This window comes from Podarcis liolepis (assembly GCF_965112155.1).
Source record: "Podarcis liolepis genome assembly, chromosome: 15".
Lineage (NCBI taxonomy): Eukaryota > Metazoa > Chordata > Lepidosauria > Squamata > Lacertidae > Podarcis > Podarcis liolepis.
In genome coordinates, this window is record NC_139566.1 from 41,449,919 (window position 1) to 41,475,288 (window position 25,370).

Below are 25,370 nucleotides of genomic sequence, written 5' to 3' on the forward strand. Positions count from 1 at the left end.
TGCGCTGCTCTGGTTTGCCAGAAGCGGCTTAGTCATGCTGGTCACATGACCCGGAAGCTGTACGCCAGCTCCCTTGGCCAGTAAAGCAAGATGAGCGCCGCAACCCCAGAGTTGGCCACGACTGGACCTAATAGTCAGGGGTCCCTTTACCTTTATTATTCAGCTACTCCTTTAAAAAACTTCTCACAATGCTATCTAAATCCATATTTTAATGTGTATTTAAATGTGCACCTATTCTTAAGATACATAATGAGTGTTGCCTCTCAAAACGTGGATTAAAATGCATGTTTTTTATTATTTAGCTTGGAGTGCAGAGAACGGCGTTCCAACATTTGGAGAAAGTGCAAAACCTGCTAAATTCAGTCTACACATTACTCTGAGGTGTGCATCAGATCATCTCCTGTAGTGACTTGCAAAGATTTCATTCCTCAAGCATCACTAGTCATATAACATATATTTGCACCACAGATGATACTGCTATATATATGGAGGGGGGAGCAGAAAACATGACTAGAGAGAGCTACAAGAAATCTCAAGGAGATCTAATGACCAGTCTGGGTGGACAGCAGCAGCCCAGAAGGTACTTCGCTAAGAAGCTGCCATCCGCAGTTCAGTGGTTCACCACACAGTGTACTGTGCACAAATCCCAGCACCTCCAGACAGCACCAAGCTTTCCTCCCACACCGCCTGGCGACCAGAATCCATAAAGCGACAGCGTTAACCAGGAGAGCCGCAGGTGGAATCAAACTCACAGAATTTTGTTGCAACTACTTGGTGAGGAAGAAGTTTCGCATACAACGCCTCATTGAGCAGCAGCAGCCTGGAAGAAGGAAGCTGGCAACGCTTCATTTGTGCGATGAGAGATCTCAGCAGGTGGACAGGAAAGTGCGGGTGGATGGAGAACTTCTTCCAGGAAGCTGAACAAAGGGCCGGTCCTTTGGGCATCACAAATCACGGCAGGGCTGGAGGACCTGTCCATGTCCCTTCAATCCTGAGTGGCAGAATTTAGAAGAGTCAAGACAGAGAAAAGCTCCTGTCACACAGCAGCAGGCAAGTGAGAGGAAGCACCAACACTGGTCAAAAGCAGCCAAGGTGAACCTTCTTCAAGAATAAACTCATGGGTAACACATCTGTGGCTGTCCCAGCCTTGCCCAACCTGATGGTTTTCAGATCTTGGAGCCTAGTAGTGGAGAAGCACAGGTCTGGTGGCTGAATGGAGTCCTCCTAGCCTTTCTCTCTGGCCCCTCAGCACTCTCCCCTGGCCACCCCACACACTCCACCCACCCTCCCCACTGGTCTTGCTTTGCACCCTCCATTATTGATTTTGCCTGGCTGGAAAAACACTCTTCAACTCTGACAACGCCTCTTTGCCTTGGGTGAAGGAAGGAGAGAGGTGTGTGAAGGCTTGGGCTGTAAAACGTTCCTGCTCCTGTTGTGGTCCAGCATCTGGGGGCACCAGATTGGGGGCCTCAGAAATTGCCAAGGGCCACCAAAAAAAGGCCTCAAGGGCCACATGCAGCCCTCAGGCCAGGAATTGGAACACCCTGCCATAGATATAATTCAGTAATATTGCATCTGGCTACAGGTCTTTGAAATTTCTAGGCTTCTCGAACTGCTAGAAGTGGCATAGGTCTGGAGAAAAACACAGCTCATTATTTCCACATGGTATTTCTTGCCAACGGAAGGAACTCGACTTGCCCTAACCAAAATTGCCCTCTGAGAGCAGGGAAGCCCCGCCTTGTGCTGTGCAATTAATTCTAATATTCCCGTTGTCAGAGCATAATTGCAGTTTCTCTGCTCAGGTAAAGGGGACTCTAACAAGGCACCCAGATCCATTCCAGATGTTCTCTCGCTCATTATTAAGAATTAGCTGGGAGCCATTAGCACGCAGAGCCATCCGTGAGGAAGCTCAGATGCCATCTGGAAGAGTTCATTGCCACAGCATGTGAGGCAGATGGGAGGTTGTTTGGGAAGCTTGAACTGTAGGATTTTCTTCGTTTAAAAGAAACAAAAAAAGAATGAAAGCGGGAAAGTGTATTAATTATGATTTCATGAGCCTCTACTGCTGTGCTGAGGGAATGAAAATTTATCACAGTTTGAAAGAGGTCAATGACAACTACCAGAGGGTGTGATGTCCTGGTAGAAATTAGAAGAGGAATTCGATTCAGTTCTCACTGACAGCCAAAGTTATCTAAATCCGCACTTTCTTCAGCAACTAGCCACCCTTTGAAATCTGCACTTCCCTGAATTTTGCAATGCAATTCTCCAGCTCAAGTAGTGTGTAAAAATGCATCTACTCATGTAAAGTGTGCATTCAATGCACATACAGTGGTACCTCAGGTGCAGACGCTTCAGGTTACAGACTCCGCTAACCCAGAAATAGTACCTCAGGTTAAGAACTTTGCTTCAGGATGAGAACAGAAATCACGCGGCAGCAGTGGGAGGCCCCTTTAGCTAAAGTGGTACCTCAGGTTAAGAACAGTTTCAGGTTAAGAACGGACCTCCAGAATGAATAAAGTTCTTAACCCAAGGTACCACTGTATTAGTGAAAATGACACTGCAAAAATGCATTACATTGTGGGGAAATGCTTTGCAAAGATGTTTATATTAGGCAAAACAGCATGCACAGATGGGTATATTAGGAGAACTTTTCACTAAAATGCAAAAGAATGAACTGGTGTGGAAATGTGGAGCGCCAAGCTTAAGACTGGGCAAAATGAGACACTGAGAGGAACCAGAATTGGCATATTCCTCCATTCCTCCATCCCAGACTGTATCCTCAACAACCCAAATGAAACTTGGTCTGCAAGTCAAACTGAAGGAACGAGGAAAGAGGAAGGGCTGCGGAGAGGTTGCCCTGCTTTAGATGTCTTCACAGTGAGTTGTGGAGGGGCAGAGGGAGGGGACACTAGTGGCACAGTTCATGAAGAATTGGCAGCTGCTCTGGGGTCAAGTAGAAGTGGAGGGGCAGGCATCGAGAATAATGGGGCTTTTGAATTCGTGACAAAGGAATGGGATCGGGCTAATAGCTGTTCTCCAAATGACCTGCTGTTCCTTTTTTTTCTTTTGCCCCATCTCCATCTAAAGCCTGCATAGTTCTCAGCCTCTCCCATTATTCTCTCCTTTCCACCCAAAGAAAGAGGCCAGTTTAGTTTTTCTTCACAAAAAGGTCACAACCAAGCTGGCTGGGCACCGGTCCAGGTTAACCGTCTCAAGCCAGAATCTAGGAATTGGTTCACATTTATTACATTTTTATCCCTCTCTTCTTTCAAAGAGGTTTTGTGACATGCCTGCACAGTTTTACTCTCACGACGATCCTGTAAAGTCAGGTCCAACTGAAAGACTGTTGTCCAAAGGAACCCAGCAAGCTCTGTGGCTGAGGAGGGATTTGAACTTCGATCTGTCAGAGATCAGGAGTTGGATTCTTCATCAGGTGACAGAGTCAAGAGTTCTGAAGGGCACCCTGTGCCAGCCCCAGAGACATGGCTATAGCAGTGAACCTGTGGGTCCACCACCTGCACCCAGAATGAAGGTGTGGCACTGTCTGACTCTGAGGTCCCCACTGTGAAAGACCCTGGAAGACCTGAGTTGCTCCTGCTCTGTCACAGCTGGAAGTTACCGGAGAAGTCTGGAACCCTTTAAGCATCTTGCAACACAACTGGTGTTAATAGTTAGGCTGCACCTGGTGTTATCTCTTATGAAAGGGTTCAGTTTAAGCTTGTTCCTTCTGGAGCAATTTCAGACCTCTGCATTCCCCAAAGATGAGCCTGGCCTTGTCAGACTGCAGGACAGGACAGGACCACTCCCAGTTTATTTCCAACACCTTAACTGCTGCTCCATGTAATGGCGACCTAGAAATCCACTTGCTGGCCATGGAATGTTCTGTTGGAGAACCCAGCGCAAAGAAGTTCCACGTTCTGCCATCCATGACCTTCAGGATTTGCTTGGCTCCACTCATAAGCCACCAGTCCGTTACTGACCCAATTTCTGCTGGTTGTGTCTCTCCACTTCCTGGTGGTACCAGCCTAGGACTGGAATGGACCAGAGAGGAAGAAAAGCTCCTTACCAAGTTCAAGAGGACATGAGAAGACACCAATGATGACCCTGAGACCACCATACTGGGAAATACTCTGCTTGTCAGGAGCAGGTGCCGGGAGCAGGTCAGCAATAACTCACATGGCATCAGTGAACTCTTTATTCAAAGAAGCAAGAAAGCTCAGGAGGCCAGGCCTAGTGAGCACAGCAACTCTTCCCGGCAGATCTTGCCCCAATGAGACAGTTGTGAGGACTGAAGGTCTCCACCTTCCCACAACTTCCTAAGGCTCCTCCTCCCCCAGGTCCTTCCCAAGCAGTCTGGGACTTTGTCACCTTGTCTGGCTGTGCTGCACCCCCTTCATATCTCTTCTGGTTCTGGGAGACCAGCAGGGAGGGAAGCTGGTTGCAGCAGGAGGGGGAGCCCCCTGACTACTACATCAGCCTGATTCATCTCTGCCTTTTGGCCGCCCTCCTCAACAGCCTCTGCTTCTTCCTCTAATCCTGAACTGCTCTCTGCCACAGACTCTCCCATCTCACTAAACCCTGTTACTAGAATCATAGAGTTGGAAGCGACCAAGGGCCATCGAGTCCAACCCCCTGCCAAGCAGGAAACACCATCAGAGCACTCCTGACATATGGTTGTCAAGCCTCTGCTTAAAGACCTCCAAAGCAGGAGACTCCACCACACTCCTTGGCAGCAAATTCCACTGTCGAACAGCTCTTACTGTCAGGAAGTTCTTCCTAATGTTTAGGTGGAATCTTCTTTCTTGTAGTTTGGATCCATTGCTCCGTGTCCGCTTCTCTGGAGCAGCAGAAAACAACCTTTCTCCCTCCTCTATGTGACATCCTTTTATATATTTGAACATGGCTATCATATCACCCCTTAACCTCCTCTTCTCCAGGCTAAACATGCCCAGCTCCCTTAGCCGTTCCTCATAAGGCATTGTTTCCAGGCCTTTGACCATTTTGGTTGCCCTCCTCTGGACACATTCCAGTTTGTCAGTGTCCTTCTTGAACTGTGGTGCCCAGAACTGGACACAGTACTCCAGGTGAGGTCTGACCAGAGCAGAATACAGTGGCACTATTACTTCCCTTGATCTAGATGATATACTCCTATTGATGCAGCCCAGAATTGCATTGGCTTTTTTAGCTGCCGCGTCACACTGTTGGCTCATGTCAAGTTTGTGGTCAACCAAGACTCCTAGATCCTTTTCACATGTACTGCTCTCAAGCCAGGTGTCACCCATCTTGTATTTGTGCCTCTCATTTTTTTTGCCCAAGTGCAATACTTTATATTTCTCCCTGTTAAAATTCATCTTCTTTGTTTTGGCCCAGTTCTCTAATCTGTCAAGGTCGTTTTGAAGTGTGATCCTGTCCTCTGGGGTGTTAGACACCCCTCCCAGTTTGGTGTCATCTGCAAATTTGATCAGGATGCCCTTCAGTCCATCATCCAAGTCGTTGATAAAGATGTTGAATAAGACAGAACCCTGTGGCACCCCACTAGTCACTCTTCTACTTCAGCTTCCGACACCTCCTCCTCCCAGCCTGCTCCCTCTTCTCCCTCTGACCACTCATTGTCATCCCACCAGCAGTCCCCTGGCTCTGAGCCTTCTTCCCTTGGGGGGTTCCCAAGCTGGTGCCCCCCCACTCCTCTGCATCCAGCCAGCCCATGACACAGGTTCATGAGACCACCAGCACTTTAGTCCAGCCAAGATCAGACCCAGGAGCAAAGGCAGCAGCAGGCCTGAGTGAAAGTGCAGAGCCAGATTTTTGGTTTTTCAAGTTAAGAAGGGAGCTGAGAAAAGTCATTCTGTTGAGAATTTTGACGGGACATTGTGCTCTTTGGAGTAAAGGTAAAGAAACCCTGGACAGTGAAGCCCAGTTGACCATGGGCTGCTACTGCTGCACAGAGGACCAGAATACAGAGAAATGTCGTTCACCATCCCGCTGCAGCGGTACCTATTTATCTATTTGCGCTGGTATGCTTTTGAACTGCTAGTTTGGCAGAAGCTGGGTCAGAGAGACAGACAGACCCACGTTACTTCGGAGTAATTTATGTATGGTTGGAAAGAGGCGGGTGGCGCTGTGGTCTAAACCACTGAGCCTCTTAGGCTTGCTGATCAGAAGGTTGGTGGTTCGAATCCCCGCAACGGGGTGAGCTTCCGTTGTTCATCCCAGTTCCTGCCAACCTAGCAGTTCGAAAACATGCCAAAAAGTTCAAGTAGATAAATAGGTACCACTCCGGCGGGAAGCTAAACGGCGTTTCCGTGTGCTGCTCTGGTTTCGCCAGAAGCGGCTTAGTCATGCTGGTCACATGTCCCGGAAAAACTGTCTACGGACAAACGCCGGATCCCTCGGCCTGTAAAGCGAGATGAGCGCCGCAACCCCAGAGTCATCTGCGACTGGACTTAACTGTCAGGGGTCCTTTGCCTTTACCTTTTTTGGTGGGAAGATTTACACTGATCTTGGTGAAGTTTCTAAGGTAGAGGAAACATCTGACTGTAATATGGGGTTGTTTGCCACACATGGATGAAAGAGAGCCTCTCTTTCAAAAGAAATTAATGAGCTGGGCATTGCGCATTTGTCTCTGGGGCTGCCCTTCAAGATAAAAATCTTTCAGGTTCTGTTTTAGAGACTATAGGTGTCTTGGAGAGATATGGGCCTTTATGCTCGATTGCACGTGAGGTGTAATAATGTTACAATCAGTAGATGGTGGCAACAGAGACTGATCTTGTAACCGTTATTAAACAAGGAGGAAGAAAAGGAAATATGTAGCGATCCGCCATACATTTGAAGCACATGATTTCTCCCAAAGAATCCTGGGAGATGTAGTTCTTTAAGAGTGCTGGGAATTGTGGCTCTGTGAGGGGTAAACTATAGTGCTCAGGCATTGTTCCAATTCAGCAGGAAAAAGCGGGTTTTCCCAGGGAAAGTGGCAGGATAAACAAAAACCTCTCGGATCTGTGCATAGGACAACCAGAAAACTCTCACATATTTGCTTTATGGTCACATAAAAAGTGGAAATATGGACAAGCCCTAAGTTGAAGAAAAATGCACAAACTGGGGTAAAGTGTCCACAGAAACGGAGGAAGGATAGCGGCTAACAGATTGAGGTTGAATCCTGACAAGACAGAAGTACTGCTTTGGCGGGACAGAAGGCAGGCAGGTGTGGAGGACTCCTTGGTCCTGAATGGGGTAACTGTGCCCCTGAAGGACCAGGTGTGCAGCCTGGGAGTCATTTTGGACTCACAGCTGTCCATGGAGGCGCAGGTCCATTCTGTGTCCAGGGCAGCCGTCTACCAGCTCCATCTGGTATGCAGGCTGAGACCCTACCTGCCCATGGACTGTTTTGCCAGAGTGGTGCATGCTCTGGTAATCTCCCACTTGGACTACTGCAATGTTCTCTATGTGGGGCTACCTTTGAAGGTGACCCGGAAACTACAACTAATCCAGAATGCGGCAGCTAGACTGTTCACTAGGAGCGGCCGCTGAGACCAGGTAACACCGATCTCAAAAAATCTACATTGGCTCCCAGTACGTTTCCGAGCACAATTCAAAGTGTTGGTGCTGACCTTTAAAGCCCTAAACGGCCTCGGTCCAGTATACCTGAAGGAGCGTCTCCACCCCCATCATTCTACCCGGACACTGAGGTCCAGCACCGAGGGCCTTCTGGCGGTTCCCTCGCTGCGAGAAGCCAAGTTACAAGGAACCAGGCAGAGGGCCTTTTCGGTAGTGACACCCGCCCTGTGGAACACCCTCCCACCAGATGTCAAAGAGAACAACAACTACCAGACTTTTAGAAGACATCTGAAGGCAGCCCTGTTTAGGGAAGCTTTTAATGTTTGATGTATTGTAGTATTTTAATATTTTTTTGGAAGCCCCCCCAGAGTGGCTGGGGAAACCTAGCCAGATGGGCAGGGTATAAATAATAAATATTTATTTATTTAGTAAAAAATGCATTAATTAATGAAAATTGGTTGGAAAAATGTGTGCGGTAGGACAAATCCACACGAAAATGCTGATGAATTTAGCAAGCCAAAAAAATTAAAAATAAATCCAAAACCCATGTGAGAATGTGGAGAGCTGAGTTTAAGATTGGCAAAATGAGAAACTGACGAAAAGCCGAGTGCGATCTGTCATTAGATTAGCTGAGATTCCCTGCATTGCAGGGGGCTGGACTAGATGACCCCCAGGGTCCCTTCCTGCTCTGCAGTTCTATGATTCTACCAGGACAGGGCACTTCCATCAACAAAACTGGCTTTTTCTTGCCTCTTCTGCTCACTTGACAGTTTGGGAGAAATAGTCTTGTCAGAGCATCCTGGCAACAGATAGATGCACACAAACGCTAACCCTCCAGCACGGAAGTGTCCTCATTAGGCGGAACGGTTCTCTCCGCTGAGACCTGAATTACTGATGAGGCAGTTGCTGGATTTTGGAGAGTTGCAGATGTGGATTCCTCCCTCTGTGATCTCCCCGTGGGCTCTCCAGCTCCTCAGCGCCCTTCGCCTTGGGTGGCAGGAATCATCTTTAATCTCCAGCCTGTTATGGGAACAGACTTGTTGACATCCGTCCCCCTCACAACTGGAAAGGAGAGACTAATTAGAGCTCGTGAGGAGATATGACACCACATTACGAGGATTTTGCTGAGGGGGGAAGAAAGGAAGAGAGAGAGAGATGGGAGGAATAGAAAAAGGAGCATATGAACCGTCCTGGGTGTGGTTATTCATCTCTCCAACGCGACAAGCCATTTATCTCTCTCTTTCTGCTTAGGAACAAGAATCCCTGAGAGGAAATTTTGTAAGAGCACCGAGGGAGCACATTAAGGGGAGGATAGCACAAAGCTCATCCATCTGTCAAAGCGAGGGGGTTTGTCAGACGGTGACGCTCGCGACTGAAGGGAATCAAAGTGGCGCTGAATTGGAAAACGGCACACAGGTGGCATTCAGTTGGATTTCCCAGGTTTAAATTTAAAATTGTTGAGGTAGAAAGAGAAACGCTTGGGGACCAGCCCCTGACTGGGAGTGTTCAGTCCCAGGCCTCAGATATTCATAATATGGAAGGAAATTATGACCTGGCATTTTTCTTCTTTGTGGTTAAACCAGAGAAGCTGTGGGTGGCTGGGGTTAGGATCTGTGCCCATTCCCAAAATCATTTAGTGATTCCTTTATCTACTATATTTCTTTGTCACTTTTCACACAGAGAAGAGTGTCTCAAGGTGTCTTCCAGCATAAAAGGCATTGTTGTTGTTTAGTCCTGTCCGACTCTTCATGACCCCATGGACCAGAGCATGCCAGGCACTCCTGTCTTCCACTGCCTCCTGCAGTTTGGTCAAACTCATGTTGGTAGCTTCGACCAACCATCTCGTCCTCTGTCATCCCCTTCTCCTTGTGCCCTCCATCTTTCCCAACATCAGGGTCTTTTCCAGGGAGTCTTCTCTTCTCATGAGGTGGCCAAAGTATTGGAGCCTCAGCTTCAGGATCTGTCATTCCAGTGAGCACTCAGGGCTGATTTCCTTCAGAATGGATCGTTTTGATCTTCTTGCAGTCCATGGGACTCTCAAGAGTCTCCTCCAGCACCATAAATCAAAAGCATCAATTCTTCGGCCTTCTTTATGGTCCAGCTCTCACTTCCATACATCATTACTGGGAAAACCATAGCTTTAACTATACGGGCCTTTGTCACCAAGGTGATGTCTCTGCTTTTTAAGATGCTGTCTAGGTTTGTCATTGCATCTCTCCCAAGAAGCAGGCTTCTTTAAAAGGCATTAAAACACTTTAAAACAACAACAACAACAAATTTAAGACACAATACCTGGACATGCTCATCCCAGATAAATAATCCAATTCTTCCCACCCCACTAAGCGATGGCCAGGAGGCCTGAGGAAACAGAAATGTTTTAACCTGGCACCTAAAGGAAACAATGAAGGCATCGGGTGCACTTCCCTGGAGAGAGCATTCCACAGACAGGGAGTCACCACTGGGAAGGCCTGTTTGTATCTTGACACCACCTGCATGGGAGTTGCTGACCCAAAAATCTGGAGGGCACGAGGTTGGCAAAGACTGCTCTACATCATTATTTCTGCAGCTGCTGCTCTTGCGATGAGCTGTCTGTTTTACCACAAAGAAGGTCCATTGTGTGAAGTCCCCTGCTGGGTGTGACAATATACTGGCTATTAACAGTCTTATTCTTAAGAATGTTCAAACTTCTCACACTGGATCTGTGTACATAGCTATGCCTCAAAACAGAATCATGCCCGGCTTGTGGACTTCCCAGAGTCATTTCAAGAGTCACTGTGAGAACAGGATGCTGGACAAACTGGGCCTTTGGCCTGATGCGGAAGGACTCTTCTTAAGTTCTTAAATTCTAAAATCTGCCTAGATGAACAATAATGCTGAATTCCCCACTCTTTATTATCACAGTTTTGCCACTGTGCCATAAGCAAGCCACCATAATCTTTGACTCAGATACACACACCTGTCTCAATTGAGGGATAAATCCCAGCTGGTGTCAAGAGCGGAGAGCTTGTCAGACTCAAACCCATCAACTGTCCTGATTTAATCGAGACACCCCAGATTTTAGCCCTGCGGCTCTCGCCCTTGACCGTGGCAGCTGCATTAGGTACCTCCAAATTCCACAGGCACCTGAGCGAGAAGAGAGGAGTGTGCAGCCGTGCAAAAGGTGCGCGGCTGTGACATGTGCCCCATCCTGGCTGGGAGGCAGGTGGCTATGCGGGGGCCCATAGTCCCTGAGTGGCAGCACTGGCATTGGCTAGACAGCTGCTACCTCTGTCCAGTGTTGGAGCAGAAGGCAGCGGACTCCAGCTCTGGCTCCTGCCACACCTCCTCTCTGTCTCCCGACTGGCTACGTTCCTCACAGGCAGCCGGCTTTAAAGAGCGTGCACTCTCAGCCTCCAGTAAACCTGTTCTGCTGGGGCGAGATCCTGGCCTTTTAGTGGGTGTCAGGAGTTCAGCCTACACTCAAGTAGGACCCTGGGAAAGACACATGCCCGACTGGCATGTTCTCTCCCTTCTGGTCGATCATTCAGGAGCTTCATAAGCTTTCTTCAGCCCGAACATCACAGCGACCGATGCCAACCGACACTGGCACACTTTGCGCATCTTGCGTGACAGACCTCAGCAACTCAGCATTTTGGCTAATCTACTTTATTTACATATAAACACACACGGAACACTGCAACATGGCTCCCTCTCTTTCAAGCATCAGACAGCAAAGAGAAAAAGAACAAAGGACAACAGTCCCACTTCACAGAACACAGCAGCACAAATATCCTGTCTCCGTCACTTCCCACTCTGTGGAGTCAAAACATATACCGTCATGTCAGGAGTGCTCTGATGGTGTTTCCTGCTTGGCAGGGGGTTGGACTCGATGGCCCTTGTGGTCTCTTCCAACTCTATGATTCTATGATTCTATGTGATAGACAAAAATCCCATGACTGCAATCATGGAGCAGGAATTCTAACAGTGACTCTCAGGAACCCTTCCAACTCTGCTGTTCTATGAGTCTGTGATTCTCTTAGCAAAGGATATGCATCACGTGACTCAGCCCAGAAAGACTAGCATCCCAATTTCCCTTTGTGGCATGCTGAGGGGTACGTGCACTTTTCGTCCTTGTTGGAAACAGATGTCAAGAAGTTCTGGTTCAAGTCAGGAGCTAATAATGCCTGAGCCTGAACTTAATTCCATGGTGATTCTATCGACTGCCGTGTCATTAACTCCTTCCGTGATCAATGCCATCGCTGCAGGGAGGTATTGGATAAAGAGGGAGAAGTGTCAGATCTTCCTGTGCCACGTTAGGAATCCTGTGGATTGTTACTGGGGTGGATTTTAAAAGAGGCATTCACACAGGCGAGCAGAATGATCAAGGGAGAGCTACCATATGAGCAAGGGTTACAGCATCTGAGGCTTTTGAGTTTAGGAAAAAAGACAAGAAAGGGAGGAGATGCTAAGGGTGTACAACGTTACGCACAATGGAAAGAAAGCGAATAGTTTCTACCACTCATGTTAGGTCTCTGGGCTAGATATTGAAGATGAATGTCAGGAGTTTCAGGACAGATCATAAGAAGTACTCCACGCAGCATGCAGTTAAAACTGTGGAATTTCTTCCCGTAAGAACTAGTAAGATGGCTGCCAACTTAGACAGCTTAAAACAGGGATTGGGAAAATTCATGGAGGAGAAGGCTATTAATGGCTGGCTACTAGCCATGATGCCCATGACCTGGTTCCACTGTTGCAGGCCATACTACAAGGGAGGTGACTGCCGTTGTGCTCATGTCCTGCCTCCTGTGGGCTTGCCATAGCACTCCACTTGGCCACAGTGAAAACAGGATGCTGGAGAAGATGGGCATTTGGTCTGATCCAGCTGCAGATCCCTTCCTATGTTCTTATCTCTGTCCAAACTTCTTGTTTGGCTTGCGCTCTCTCTCTCTCCCTCTCTCTCTCTCTCTTTTTCATGCCTTTGCTCTGAACACATACATAAACGCACTCCATTTAAAAGCTCACAAATACTTGATCAGATCAAAATGATCATGTTCTTGCCCAATCAGTGCATCGAACATGTTAAAGCTTAAATAAAAAGCAAAGACAGGGATGACGACGTACCCACAGTGTTTTATGAGGAAAGGGAGAAGAAAGTTTGTGGTGGTAGAATTTTAATGTTCTCCTTCACTATCACACTGCCGTTTAATAAAAGCAAAGAAGAGCAATTCCACCCATGGATAAATTTCTGGACACACTGTTTTTTTTGGTCCCCTTTTCTTTCTTTTTTCTATTATTCACTGATTGGTAAAATTTGCAAGAAGAGCTCTATAAAGGATATTTTTGGTAACCCACATTCAGGAGTTCATTGCCATTAGATCAAGCTAATTGCCTGCCTTGTATTCCATTTGGCAACTTGTTAAACTAATTGAACAATAGAAGAATATAATGAACTATTATAATGAAGTTTATAATTAGCTGCCTGGAAAGGAACCCAGCATGAAAATATTTAAGATGCAAAAATATTACAGCATATTTAAGAGAGGGGGGAATGGGAAGGGGGGGACACAGATAATTGTTTCAACTTGAATTGGAACCAGATCCTTACTTGGGCTCGTCAAGGAGATCAGTAATGGTGAGCATATCTCTGCATCCCTGATCAGGGATTCATTTTGGGTATTGATAGAGCAGGAGGCGGCTGGTCAGCTGAGTTGAATTCCTGGTAAGGATGAAAGGAGAGAGGGGCATTATGGGGGAAGTTATGTGTGTATATTTATGCAATTTTAAAAAGTTCAAGTGTGTAAGAAGAGTACTGCTGGATCAGACCAAAGGCTTGTCTAATCCAGAATTCTGTACTCACAGTGACCTACCCCAGAGCTGGCCTTAGGGGTGGGTGAGCTGGACAGTCACTTGGGGCAAAGAGCTAAGGGGGCACCAAGCTGAGCTCAGCGACTCTGTTTTTTTAATGTACTGTCTGCAGTGAGCAAGCGTAGCAAAAGTCAAGTGTCTGCAACCATTCATTCACATTCAAACACACACACACACTGCCTCAAGGTTCTACAGGTTATTTGGCTATTAACTGCAAAGATGACCCTCCTTCTTAAAGTATTTTCTTTTTTGATTCCCACTTCGATGTCATTTGTGCTGGGTAAACTGTGGAACACAGCTTTACTTTGAGGAAACATTGCCAAACACTTAGCACTTCAAATACTATTGTTGCTGTTGCTGGCATCTGTCTGTCTCAAGAGACAATACAGTGTGACTCTGAAGGTAAAGTCACACCACTGGAGAATTACAGCGCTTGCTGCGGCTGCAGAAACTGGTAACTCGTAACTGCTGTGTTTTACGTTGTTTCTGCTGTGTTAAAATGGTAAAGTTAAGCCTAGTTAAGCCCAGTTGCAGACGACTCTGGGTGGCAGCAACTGTTAAGAGCTTTTTAAAAAGTGGGCTAGACAGACTCTCTCACACACAGCACCAGGGCTGAATTCTGAGGCTGCCAACAAAGGAACAATCTCCACTCCGCCCACCAAATGGACAGATGGATCAGTAGGTGTGTGAGCTCTTTTTTTACAAGCTTCTTTACGGCATGACATTTTGGCAGCCAGGCGGGGTCGTGGGGTTGGCAAGTTTCTCCTGCTTTGCATCTTTCTTTCAAGTCGCCACCTGGCTCCCTCTCTCTCTCTCTCTGTCTCAAGGGGGAGCCAGTCCCTGATACACTCAAACGGAAGAGGCTCTGGCAAGCCAGACGGTCCCAGGTACTGCAGCTGAGACACTGAGGCAGGTGAACATGCAATTACTAGGAGGGGGGGGGGAGAGAAAAGGACCAACTTTAGCTAAGGAGAAATGAAGAAGAAAAACCCAACCCTGTACCATTCAAACCCTTCGCAACAGCATTTATCCTCCTGAGCCAACCAATCATTTTTAGTCGATCTAAGCAGCAAGCCAGAAATTCTGACTGCTCTAGAATGTCACAAGAGAATAACTATGCGAAGTAAAGGTAAAGGAACCCCAATCGTTAGGTCCAGTCGCGGACAACTCTGGGGTAGCGGTGCTCATCTCGCTTTATTGGCTGAGGGAGCCGGTGTACAGCTTCCGGTTCATGTGGCCAGCATGACTAAGCTGCTTCTGGAGAACTAGAGCAGCGCACGGAAACCCCGTTTACCTTCCTGCCAGAGCGGTACCTATTTATCTACTTGCATTTTTTGGCGTGCTTTTGAACTGATAGGTTGGCAGAAGCTGGGACCGAGCAACGGGAGCTCACCCCGTCACAGGGATTTGAACCGCCGACCTTCTGACTGGCAAGCCCAAGAGGCTCCGTAGTTTAGACCACAGCGCCACCCGCGTCCTGCTGCATTAACACCTGCCGTGTTAGCAGCACCCAAGTGACCTTCCAGGCAGTGTGTATGGAAGTCCTGGGCTGCCCAGATGACAAGACCCCCATCCAGGCCTTGCTGATATGATCCAAAGGAAAGCAGAGCAATACGTTTGGCACCAGCTTGGCTGTAGGAGTTGCTGGAAGGTGGCGCACAAGGCAACCATCCAACTGTTGTTAGGAGTCCAGATTTGTGTAGGGTTTATTCCTTAGCCTTTTCTTCTCCTGAAGATGTCCCTCAAAGCGGCGGGTAATACAATAAACTACACTATATTCTATAAACACTATGTATACACTATAAACACTATAATAACAACAAAATAAAATGAAGCTGTAAGAGGTCAGCTGGATACCTTCATATTTATGACTTATCTTTATTATTTTTAAGCATAGAAATAATGGATACTCTAAAATAAAGAATGCTCACCAAAAAAACCCCCATCAAACCAGGAACTGCTATGAAACTACAAATATTAGAAGTCAAACCTGCGATAGTTCTGAAGTGTTATATGGCGCACAGCCACACTGTGGCTTTTTCGAGGTGTAGTTTGTGCAAACTGCAGAACACTGGCTGAGAGATCAAGGTTTTGAGCAATGCCATTCTCAGCAGATAGGACAAGTAGTGATGTGAGCCTCTTCTCCATCATGGTAGATCACAAGGACATTTTGATGAACTTCAGTTTTTCAGAAGCTACACTCACCACAGGCAACTTGTAAGTGGATGTGTCAGGAGAATTCGTAGTGTTACACAAACATGAGAGAAGACACTTGGGTACCGTGGGTGTACTTCTGGGCATCTCATGGGGAGCCTTTCACGGGAGGCAGGATGCGACGGAGACATCCCGGTGCAACACAACAATCTGCACCATCCATGTCAGTGATTACCATCAGACGGGCCCCTAAGCAGGTCCAAACAGTGGGTGGCCTGTGTCTCTTCTAGTAACTTTTCAAGGTTGTACAAGAATCCCTATGTATTCCTGTGAGAATCAAGCAGTTCAAATCACTCTTCTCTTGAAACACAAGCTGTGTTTACAAGAATTCCTGCCTGAATACCGTATTTTTCGCCCTATAGGACGCACTTTTTCCCCTCCAAAAATGAAGGGGAAATCTGGGTGCGTCCTATGGGGCGAATGCAGGCTTTCGCTGAAGCCTGGAGAGCGAGAGGGGTCGGTGCGCACCGACCCCTCTCGCTCTCCAGGCTTCAGGAAGCTCTGCGCAACCCTCGGGAGACCGGCTCCGAGGGTTGCGCAGAGCTGTCTGCAGTCCCCGGCTCAGCGCAGCTCTGCGGGACCATCGGGAGCGGGGCGCTAAGTCCCGCCCCGCTCGGGATGGCGGCGCAGAGCTGTCTGCCGTCCCAGGATCAGCGCAGCTCTGCGAGGCCACCGGGAGCTGGGGGCGAAGCCCGCCCCGCTCCAGATGGCCGCGCAAAGCTGCCTGCAGTCCCAGGACTGCAGGCAGATCTGCGCCACCATCCCGAGCGGGGCGCTAAGTCCCGCCCCGCTCAGGATGGCGACACAGAGCTGCCTGCCGTGCTGGGACTGAAGGAAGATCTGCGCCGCCATCCCGAGCGGGGCGCTAAGTCCCGCCCCGCTCTGGATGGCGGCGCAGAGCTGCCTGCTGTGCCGGGACTGCAGGCAGATCTGCGCCGCCATCCCGAGCGGGGCGCTAAGTCCCGCCCCGCTCCGGATGGTGGTGCAGAGCTGCCTGCAGTCGCGGGATCAGCGCACTTCTCCCCTTCGCCAGCCCCACAAGCTCGGGGGACAGCGGGGAGGCAGAGCGTTCCTTCCCACTGTTCCCCGAGCTGGTTCTTCCAGCCCCGCACCTGGGGGGGAAATATTTTTTTTTCCCTTTATTTCCCCCCAAAAAACCTAGGTGCATCCTATGGGCTGGAGCGTCTTATGGGGCACAAAATACGGTATTTATTCTGTACTACTGCACTACTCATCGTGAGTCTGACCCTCACATTCAAACTGCCTCTTCTTGCAGCGCTTACATGGGGAGTCCTTGAAAGTGGCTTCAACATCAAGGGCTTCCATGAGTCCTTTGGCTGCGATAACTGCCTCTGGGCAGATGCTTTCCTGGCACAATGTGATGAACTCCACACATTTCTTCACGAGGGAGATAACAGTTACAATGCCTGTTGTAAGGCACTGCATAGCCTTCTTTGCAATATTCGGGTGGAACAGGCACTGCGCTTCATGGAGAAGACCTGCATCTGCTTCAGGAGGCGCTGCTACTTCCATCAGAGCATCATAAACTATCCATGGCTACTAGCTAGGATGGCTATATTGGGAATCCCAAGAGGAGAGAATGCTGCTGCTCTCAGGTCGGTCTTCCCACAGACATCCGTTGGCCACTGTGAGAACAGACTGCTGCATGAGATGGGCTTTGGCTTGATGCAGAAGGCTCTTCTTCTGTTCGCTTTCCATGTGCAAAGGCGTTTGTTTTGTTTTTCCTCAACCACAACTGGCTTCTAAACAGGTAAAGGTAAAGGGACCCCTGACCATTAGGTCCAGTCATGACCGACTCTGGGGTTGTGGCACTCATCTCGCTTTATTGGCCGAGGGAGCCGGCGTACAGCTTCCGGGTCATGTGGCCAGCATGACTAAGCCGCTTCTGGCGAACCAGAGCAGCACACGGAAACGCCGTTTACCTTCCCACCGGAGTGGTACCTATTTATCTACTTGCACTTTGACGTGCTTTTGAACTGCTAGGTTGGCAGGAGCAGGGACTGAGCAACGGGAGCTCACCCCGTCACGGGAATTTGAACTGCTGACCTTCTGATCGGCAAGTCCTAGGCTCTGTGGTTTAACCCACAGCGCCACCCACATCCCTAGCACCACATCTAGGATCAAAACGTAGGGTCCCGAATCAGAGACTATGATGCCTACTAAGCATTCATGAGTCTCAACACCTTCCTTACCAGAACTGTTAGCACAAGGGTGGCCAGCATGGTGCCTTCAAGGACTACAATTCCCATCATCCCTGGCCACTGGGCAGGCTGACTGAGACTGACGGAATTTGGAGTCCAGCAGTCGGGGGAGGGGGCACCACATTGCCTATCCTTGTCTTTGTGCTTTAGGTATAATTCAAGGTGTACTTTTAAATCAGTTCTTTGATCCTAAGGGATGATAAACAGCGTTGCCACACTGATGGAACAGCTCACAAAATCTTGACAAACCAATCTATCAATCCCATGCCAAATATGATCTCCCCCTTTTTTTCTTTCTACCTTCAGGGGCTAGAAATGAGAGGCATAAATGTTTTGCTCCAAAAGCACGAATGCGTAATGGAATTTGGATTGCTACAAGAACAGGAAGGGAAAGCGGAGAGGGAAGAAAAAATGTCCAATAAAATAAAAATTAAACCTACTGCTCTGCCTCCCTAGTCAGATTTAAATGACACTTGGTTCTGGCATTACGTCTCTCTGCCCTACAAAGCTGAGAGAAGTAAATTGAAAACTGGGAGAAGAGATAGAAGCAGTGGCCTTTGAGGTGTTTAATTTACAGGGTCAAGCAGGTAACCTAATAGAATTGTCACATTGGATTCAGAAATGTTACCAAAACTCAGAATCCTTGCATTTCTATGCTGGAGTAATAAGGCATTACAGCAACCTTGCCCAACCTGGGGCCCACAAGATGTTTTAGACTGCAACTCCCATACAGTCATACCTCATGTTACATCCGCTTCATGTTACGTTCCTTCAGGTTACGTCCCGCCGCGACCCAGAAGTACCGGAAAGGGTTATTTCCGGGTTTTGTCACTCGCACATGCGCAGACGTGCAAAATGACGTCACGCACATGCACAGAAGTGGCGAATTGCAACCCGCACGTGCTGAAGGTTGCGTTCTCTTCATGTTGCGAACGGGCCTCCGGAACAGATCCCATTCGCAACCAGAGGTACCACTGTATTTTCCTGAGCTTTGACCCTGGTTGCCTGGGCTGATGGGAGTTGGAGTCTGACGAAATCTGGAAAGGTATCCCTTGGTTTATCATCTATTTCAGGGCCAGGGAAGCCATTGCCCTTCGGATGTTGTTAGACTCCAGCTCCTATCAGCCCAAGCAACCCGGGTCAAAGGTCACACAAAAAACGTCTTGTCTCTTATTCCTTTCGATCTGGGCACTGCTAAACTACAATTCCCATCAGCTCTAAGAGGCTTTGGAGACCCCCTACTCCACTCACAGAGCTGCAGATTGATTTAAGCATCAATCCCTCAATCCCTGGGACCTCTTAGAATTGTAGTCCTGTGAGGGGCATAGGGAATCTCCTCTCAACTCTCAGCACCCTTTACAAACTATAGTTCCCATGATTCTTTGGGGGAAACCATAACTGTTTAAAGTGGTGCCATAGTGCTTTAAATGTATGGTGTGAACATGGCCAGAATACAACGTGGAACATAGAATACAAGAGGAATATAAAGTTAGGTGGCAAACGGAGGGAAGAGCCCCCCTTTCATATGCTCTCCCCCATTTCACCACCGCTGTTCTGAAAGAAGCGCGAGCCCCCCAGCCATTGCGGAAGCCTCTGTCTTACGGGTTTATAAATAATGCCTTAACCCGTCTCCCTGGAAATTCAATCAGACCCACAAGCCTTGAAAGCTCCAGACTCACGACGAAAGCCTTTTAATATTTGGATGGCATGGGAATCGACTAGTCTCCCCTTAAATCTAATCACAGGTTACAGCAGGCAGAGCTGAGAATACGGCAGCCATCAATACAGATTTTGAAACTGTATGTGGCAATCAATACATTTCATCATCTAGCAGACGGTGGAATTTGATTTGTCTTCTCCCCCTTCCCCTTTTTTTTCTTAACTCAGTTTTTAAATCAAACTGTCATCTTACAGTTGCTAAAGGGTAGAGACAGGGATGCCATTTTATTTATTTAGTTAGCTAGTTAGTTAGTTAGCTGGTTAGTTAGTGAATAAACCCAGCAAGTTGAGACACTTGTTGACTCGCTAAAATACCTGCCTAGGTATGCCAACAGAAATTGTTTTTGAATTAAATGGGGTAGCATCAGGCCTGTTTACCCAACTAAAAGAAATTCTAAGTTTAATAAAATACCTTTAGCCCCTAGCAAAGACTTAGGCCCCATCCACACTATACATTTAAAGCACTATGATACCACTTTAAACTGCCATGCCTTCCCTCAAAGAATCCTGGGAATTGGCGCTATGGATGCAGTTAGGAGACTCCCTATTCCCCTCACAAAGCTACACTGCTCAGGGAACTCTGAGGGGAAAGTCTCTTTTAAGGAGATACCTGCTGTCTACTGTTTTGATAAATCATTAAGTTAGACAAGCGGCATCACCCTATCGCTTGCTAACGTCCTTTTAACTAGAGATGTCAGGATTCGAACCTGAGGCCCTCAGCACACAAAGCCACTTGAGCTATGGCCCCTTCCCTTTTCTCTCGGAATGGAGGGTGCCACGTATAACAAAGCTGGGTCTTGTCACACCTTTCCTTATGCAAAAATATATTTTAATTTTTTTAAATCTCTCCATACTTGCTGTTTCCCCAGGAGCTGGAATGTATGAACAGGAACTATCAAAACAGTTTCCCCACTGAAGCTCAGTGGGAGAGTGCAAGATTTCCATGCAAAGGGTCCCGGGTTCAGTTTCCATGCATCTCCACGTGGGGTTGCTATTAGGTAAAGGTAAAGGGACCCCTGACCATTAGGTCCAGTCGCGGCCGACTCTGGGGTTGCGGCGCTCATCTCGCTTTATTGGCCGAGGGAGCCGACGTACAGCTTCTGGGTCATGTGGCCAGCATGACTAAGCCGCTTCTGGTGAACCAGAGCAGCACACAGAAACGCCGTTTACCTTCCCGCCGGAGCAGTACCTATTTATCTACTTGCACTTTGATGTGCTTTCGAACTGCTAGGTTGGCAGGAGCCGGGACCGAGCAATGGGAGCTCAACCCGTCACGGGGATTCAAACCGCCGACCTTCTGATCAGCAAGTCCTAGGCTCTGTGGTTTAACCCACAGCGCCACTTATTTATTAAACTTCTATACTGCCCTTCATCCGAGGATCACAATATAAAAACACAAAAATACATGCCGTAGTAGCAAATGAAAACAACAACCCCACCAAACGCCACCAGCCTTGGGGTCCCTTCCAACTCTATGATTCTCTGAATTAATTAAATTTCTCTATCACCCTCCATCCAAAGATCCCAGGATAGTTCACAATAGAAAAATACAAAATGAGAATGCAAAACACTTAATAATGTATTTATGTCTCCAGCCCTGGAGAGACCCTGCCAAACAGTGTAGACAATACTGATCTAGATAAAGACCTGACTTGGTAGAAAGCAGCTTCCTGTGTCCCTCTTTAATTGCCCTTTATTGAGAACCGTGAGGACTAGAATCTTACTTTATTTTTTAGGCAACAGACCATGCCTCAGCAGGAGAGCCCCTGCTTTGCACACAAATGGTTTCAGGTTAAATCCTAGACGTGCCCAGCTAAGCCCCTGCTTAAAACCATGAGAGTTGCTACAGGTCAGTATAGCTAGGTGAGCCAGTGGTCTGACTCAGTATAAGACAGCTTCCAATGTGCCAACCCACCCATTTCTCTCTAGTGGAACTAAATAATGCCTTTCATCAACACTTTGGAAGACGATATCCATCTAACACGTTTACGGTCTTTCTGAGCTGCCTTCCAACATTCTCTCTGCTAGATGATAATTCCCCCACGTCCCGGATGCATTTAAAGTTTGCTTGCAGGCCTCCTCATCTTCCGTGTCCCTGCTACACCCCAGCAGAGCCGTGAAATCGTTCCATGACAGAGACAGAACCTTCAGAGCCAACGAAGCACAAAATAGATTTGGAGTTCTCAAACAGTCAGGTCACTTAAGCAGTCTCTCTGTCTGTTTGTGCTGGGCAGATTAAACTGGCCCCAGAAGCTCACTTTGGGCTCACTGCAGCCTTCTATTAATTCACAAAATGTCATATATCAAACTATATCTTGCAGTAAACGCAGAGCACAGGAATCTTGTGCCTGCCTGTTGCTTTATACATGGCCAGAAGGCAGAACTTCCTTACAAACAAGGTTGGAGTCAAACCCGCCGCCAGGCGAAAACATTCCTCTTTACCCAGGGCTTCGGCAATTAAATAATCTATGGCCCATTATTATGATTATTTTATTGTTATGCTGTGTGTTGTGCTTTTATTATTATGCTGCATAAATTACGTTCTTAATGTTGTATGCTACCCTGGGATCTTTGGATAAGCAGAGGTATATCAATTGAATAAATAAATGAAATAATAAAATAATAAATGTGTATCGCCCTAGGGCTAGTAGGAAGCAGGGGGAGGCACTCCCTATTGGCAAAACCTATTTGGTGTTTCGCAACTTTCTGACTAGTTGCAGGACCTTAGCCAGACCTAGCAGAGTACACACAGAATCCATGGAAGCAATTGGCAACTTGGCTGCAGACAGGATAGACGAAGCAGGAATCAGGAACTTGTAGTTGGGTGTTTATTATATACAGTGGACTATTTACCGGAACAAAACACGGATCTTATGCTAGCTCTCTCTGACATGACTCTCAACTCCCACACTGAACTACTGAACTCCAAAACACTGAACTACCAGTTAGTAGGCCATTAATTATCACTCCCTTGAGAGAGCTTGACCAGTCAGGGAGCTGTCTCCATGCCTCTGTTATCTCCAGGCAGACTTACTCCTTCAGATTGCCTTCTGGCTGTCTGCCAAACCTTAACTGACTCTGTGTGAGTAGCTGCACGTACACAGTTTCCCAACACTCCACACCTCAGGGCTCCAAGGCGAGTATTTTTAATTGAAAGATGTAGGCAAGCTTATTTATTGCCAGAAAAGTAAACTGTATTGGTCTGCTGCAACCAAAGGCTGGCAGCACCTTTATCAAAATGTTGATACGGTTTTAAAACAAATGCACATAAGATTATGTGGCTTGTTAGGCTTGCCTAAGAAGCAGGAGGGCGGGGAATTACAGGTGCTGAAAACAGTAGACTGGAAGGTCTAACATCAACAGACAAGGCGTTCCAGAGAATAGGAAGTAATAACGCCTCATCTACACTTGTACACCTAAAGTGGGACTACATCACTTTAAACAGTCATGGCTCCCCCTCTGCAAAGAATCCTGGGAGCTGTAGTTTGTTAAAGTGGATGAGAGTCATTAGGAGACCCCACCCTCCACATTCCCCTCAAAGAACTACAATTCCCAGAGTTCCCTGAGAAGATAGGTTGGCTGTTAAAGCACTCCTAACAACTCTCAGCAACGTTAACATACTACAGTGGTACCTCGCAAGACGAATGCCGCGCAAGACGAAAAACGCGCAAGACGAAAGAGTTTTCCGCTTTTTGAGTTGTTCCGCAAGACAAATTTCCCTATGGGCTTGCTTCGCAAGACGAAACGTCTTGCGAGTTCGTTTCCTTTTTCTTAAAGCCGCTAAGCCGTTAATAGCCGTGCTTCGCAAGATGAAAAAACCGCAAGACGAAGAGACTCGCGGAACGGATTAATTTTGTCTTGCGAGGCACCACTGTATAGTCCCTAGGATTTTTTGGTGGGTAGGGGAAGTATTCCGTCCTGAGACTTCTCTCTCAATCTGGATAACATTCAACAAAACTCCACAAAGCTCTCATGCGTGGATTCATTGAAGATCACAAGGCACATGCAAGAACCTGTGTGTATTGCTCTTCTAGAACTAAGCAGCGAGAAGGTGTCTCTGTCCTGTTGTTGCTCTGGCTCCCCCTACTGTTTGCCTCCCAGCCTTCCTCCCTACCAGTCACCAGCGCTACCTTTCAGCCTCTTCCCTCTCCTGCCAGATAATTCCTTCTCTTCTTCCCTCCCCCTAAATTCTCACCACCTCCCACCATTCCGTTCTTCCTTCAGCTCCTCCTCTCACCTTGACCTTCAGCAACCACAAGCAATCTCCTCCTCTCTCCCCTCCAAACGCAACTCCCAATCATGGTTTTTTACAGCTCCACCCCGCGATTAAAAATAAAGATAAAATGAAGCACTAATATGCTATGTGTACAATGAAAAGGTGGGGAATTCTGCCTTCTCTAAAGGCCAAACTTTAGAAATGCCTCCGACTGGCCGTTCTCTGTGAGTCGGAGAGGGAGACTTTGTCTGAGCATCAGGAGTAATGATGAGAAATTGCACAGACATCTGTTGCTTAACGACATTCGTATGTGGATAGGCAAAAAATATTCCATCAGAGGTTCACCACTGGGCTGGCTAACATAATTCCTAGAGGCTGCATTGCGTATCCAGCTTCTTCCATCTGCACACAGAGTGTGCCTAGTGAGTTGCTTCTACTGCTGTTGATGGTCTCATGACTGGAATCTAAACGAGGCCCCCAAGTCCCAGAAAGGCAGAAATCTGAAGGCTTCCAAATCTCAGTAGCCACTGTGTCGTGCCAGAGCACGACTCCAGCGCTGTGCAAATCTGCATACAATTTCGTTTCCTTTTTCTTTCTTTTTAGCTGCAATAAATCTAAGTTTCTATAGCTTCCTCGTTGTTCTATCTTAAAAAGGTAGGAGAGTGGAGCCCCCTATCACACTGAAATCACTATTCAGAAGCCCCCACATCTTTGCAACAAAGGAAAGTAAACAGGCCGGCAAACAGGTTACTGTAAGGGGGCCCTTGCTGCTGTCAAAGGGTGCTTGGCCGACTTAGGTTAGGGGTGGGGAAACTGTGGCCCTCAATAAGTGTTTGGACTACAGCTCCCATCAGCTCCAACCAGCATGGCCAATGGTTAGGGAGGATGGGAAGCGCAGGTCAACATCTGAATGGCCAGAGATTCCCCTTTCCTGGCTTACAATCTTACTGCAACTAACAGGTCCCATCCCATTCACACAACACACAGTTATGATCAATGGTACGTATATTCCATTATTCCAAACGAGCAAAGAATGTGGAGCTGGACACAGGAGTTAGCTTTAGAATAGTGTGTGTGTGTGTGTGTGTGTGTGTGTGTGTGTGTGTTAAACAAGCTCTAATCCCTAATGTTGAAAACCTATACTTGGAAGTGCAGTGGTTAGGATAGCTACACCACAAACTTTCCATCTGCCTTATGCCAGTTTAAGTATCCCGGCTTCAAAAAATGCTGGGAATTGTAGTGTGGCAAGTGAGCTGGCAATCTAGTAAGACTACTATGGAACTACAGTTCCCAAGGTTGACTGGGAAAAGAAAATCACTATTAACTTTGAAGCATGGAGATAGTCATGGCGGGACCAGTGGAGGGTGGTGGCACCTAGATCTGGTGGGGTGCCTGGTTGCAGCCAAGGGGGTCGCATGGGTAACCCTGCCCTCCCTGTGGAGGGAGGATGCCCCGAGGAGGGTCCTGCAAGCATCAAGGTGTCCGAGAATATGAACAGAAGAATGTTGGGCAGCAGAGAGAGGAACACGGTAGAAACTTGCTTGGAGCCAGATTGTCACACTTGCTTCTCTTCAATCACTTATGTGGGAACTCGAGTTAGA

General features: G+C 47.6%; 1 protein-coding gene across 1 annotated transcript in view; it reads right to left on the reverse strand.

The window, feature by feature from the left end:
* Positions 1 to 439: 439 nt before the first annotated feature.
* LOC310693856 (uncharacterized protein) overlaps positions 440 to 25,370 on the reverse strand; it is a gene marked incomplete at its 5' end in the record, with an annotated part of 35,580 nt that continues 10,649 nt past the window's right edge. Inside the window, one exon of the mRNA XM_083476238.1 lies at positions 440 to 991. Within this exon, the coding sequence (XP_083332364.1) occupies positions 986 to 991 (6 nt within the window). The 3' untranslated portion in view covers positions 440 to 985. The remainder of the gene's footprint in view (positions 992 to 25,370) is intronic.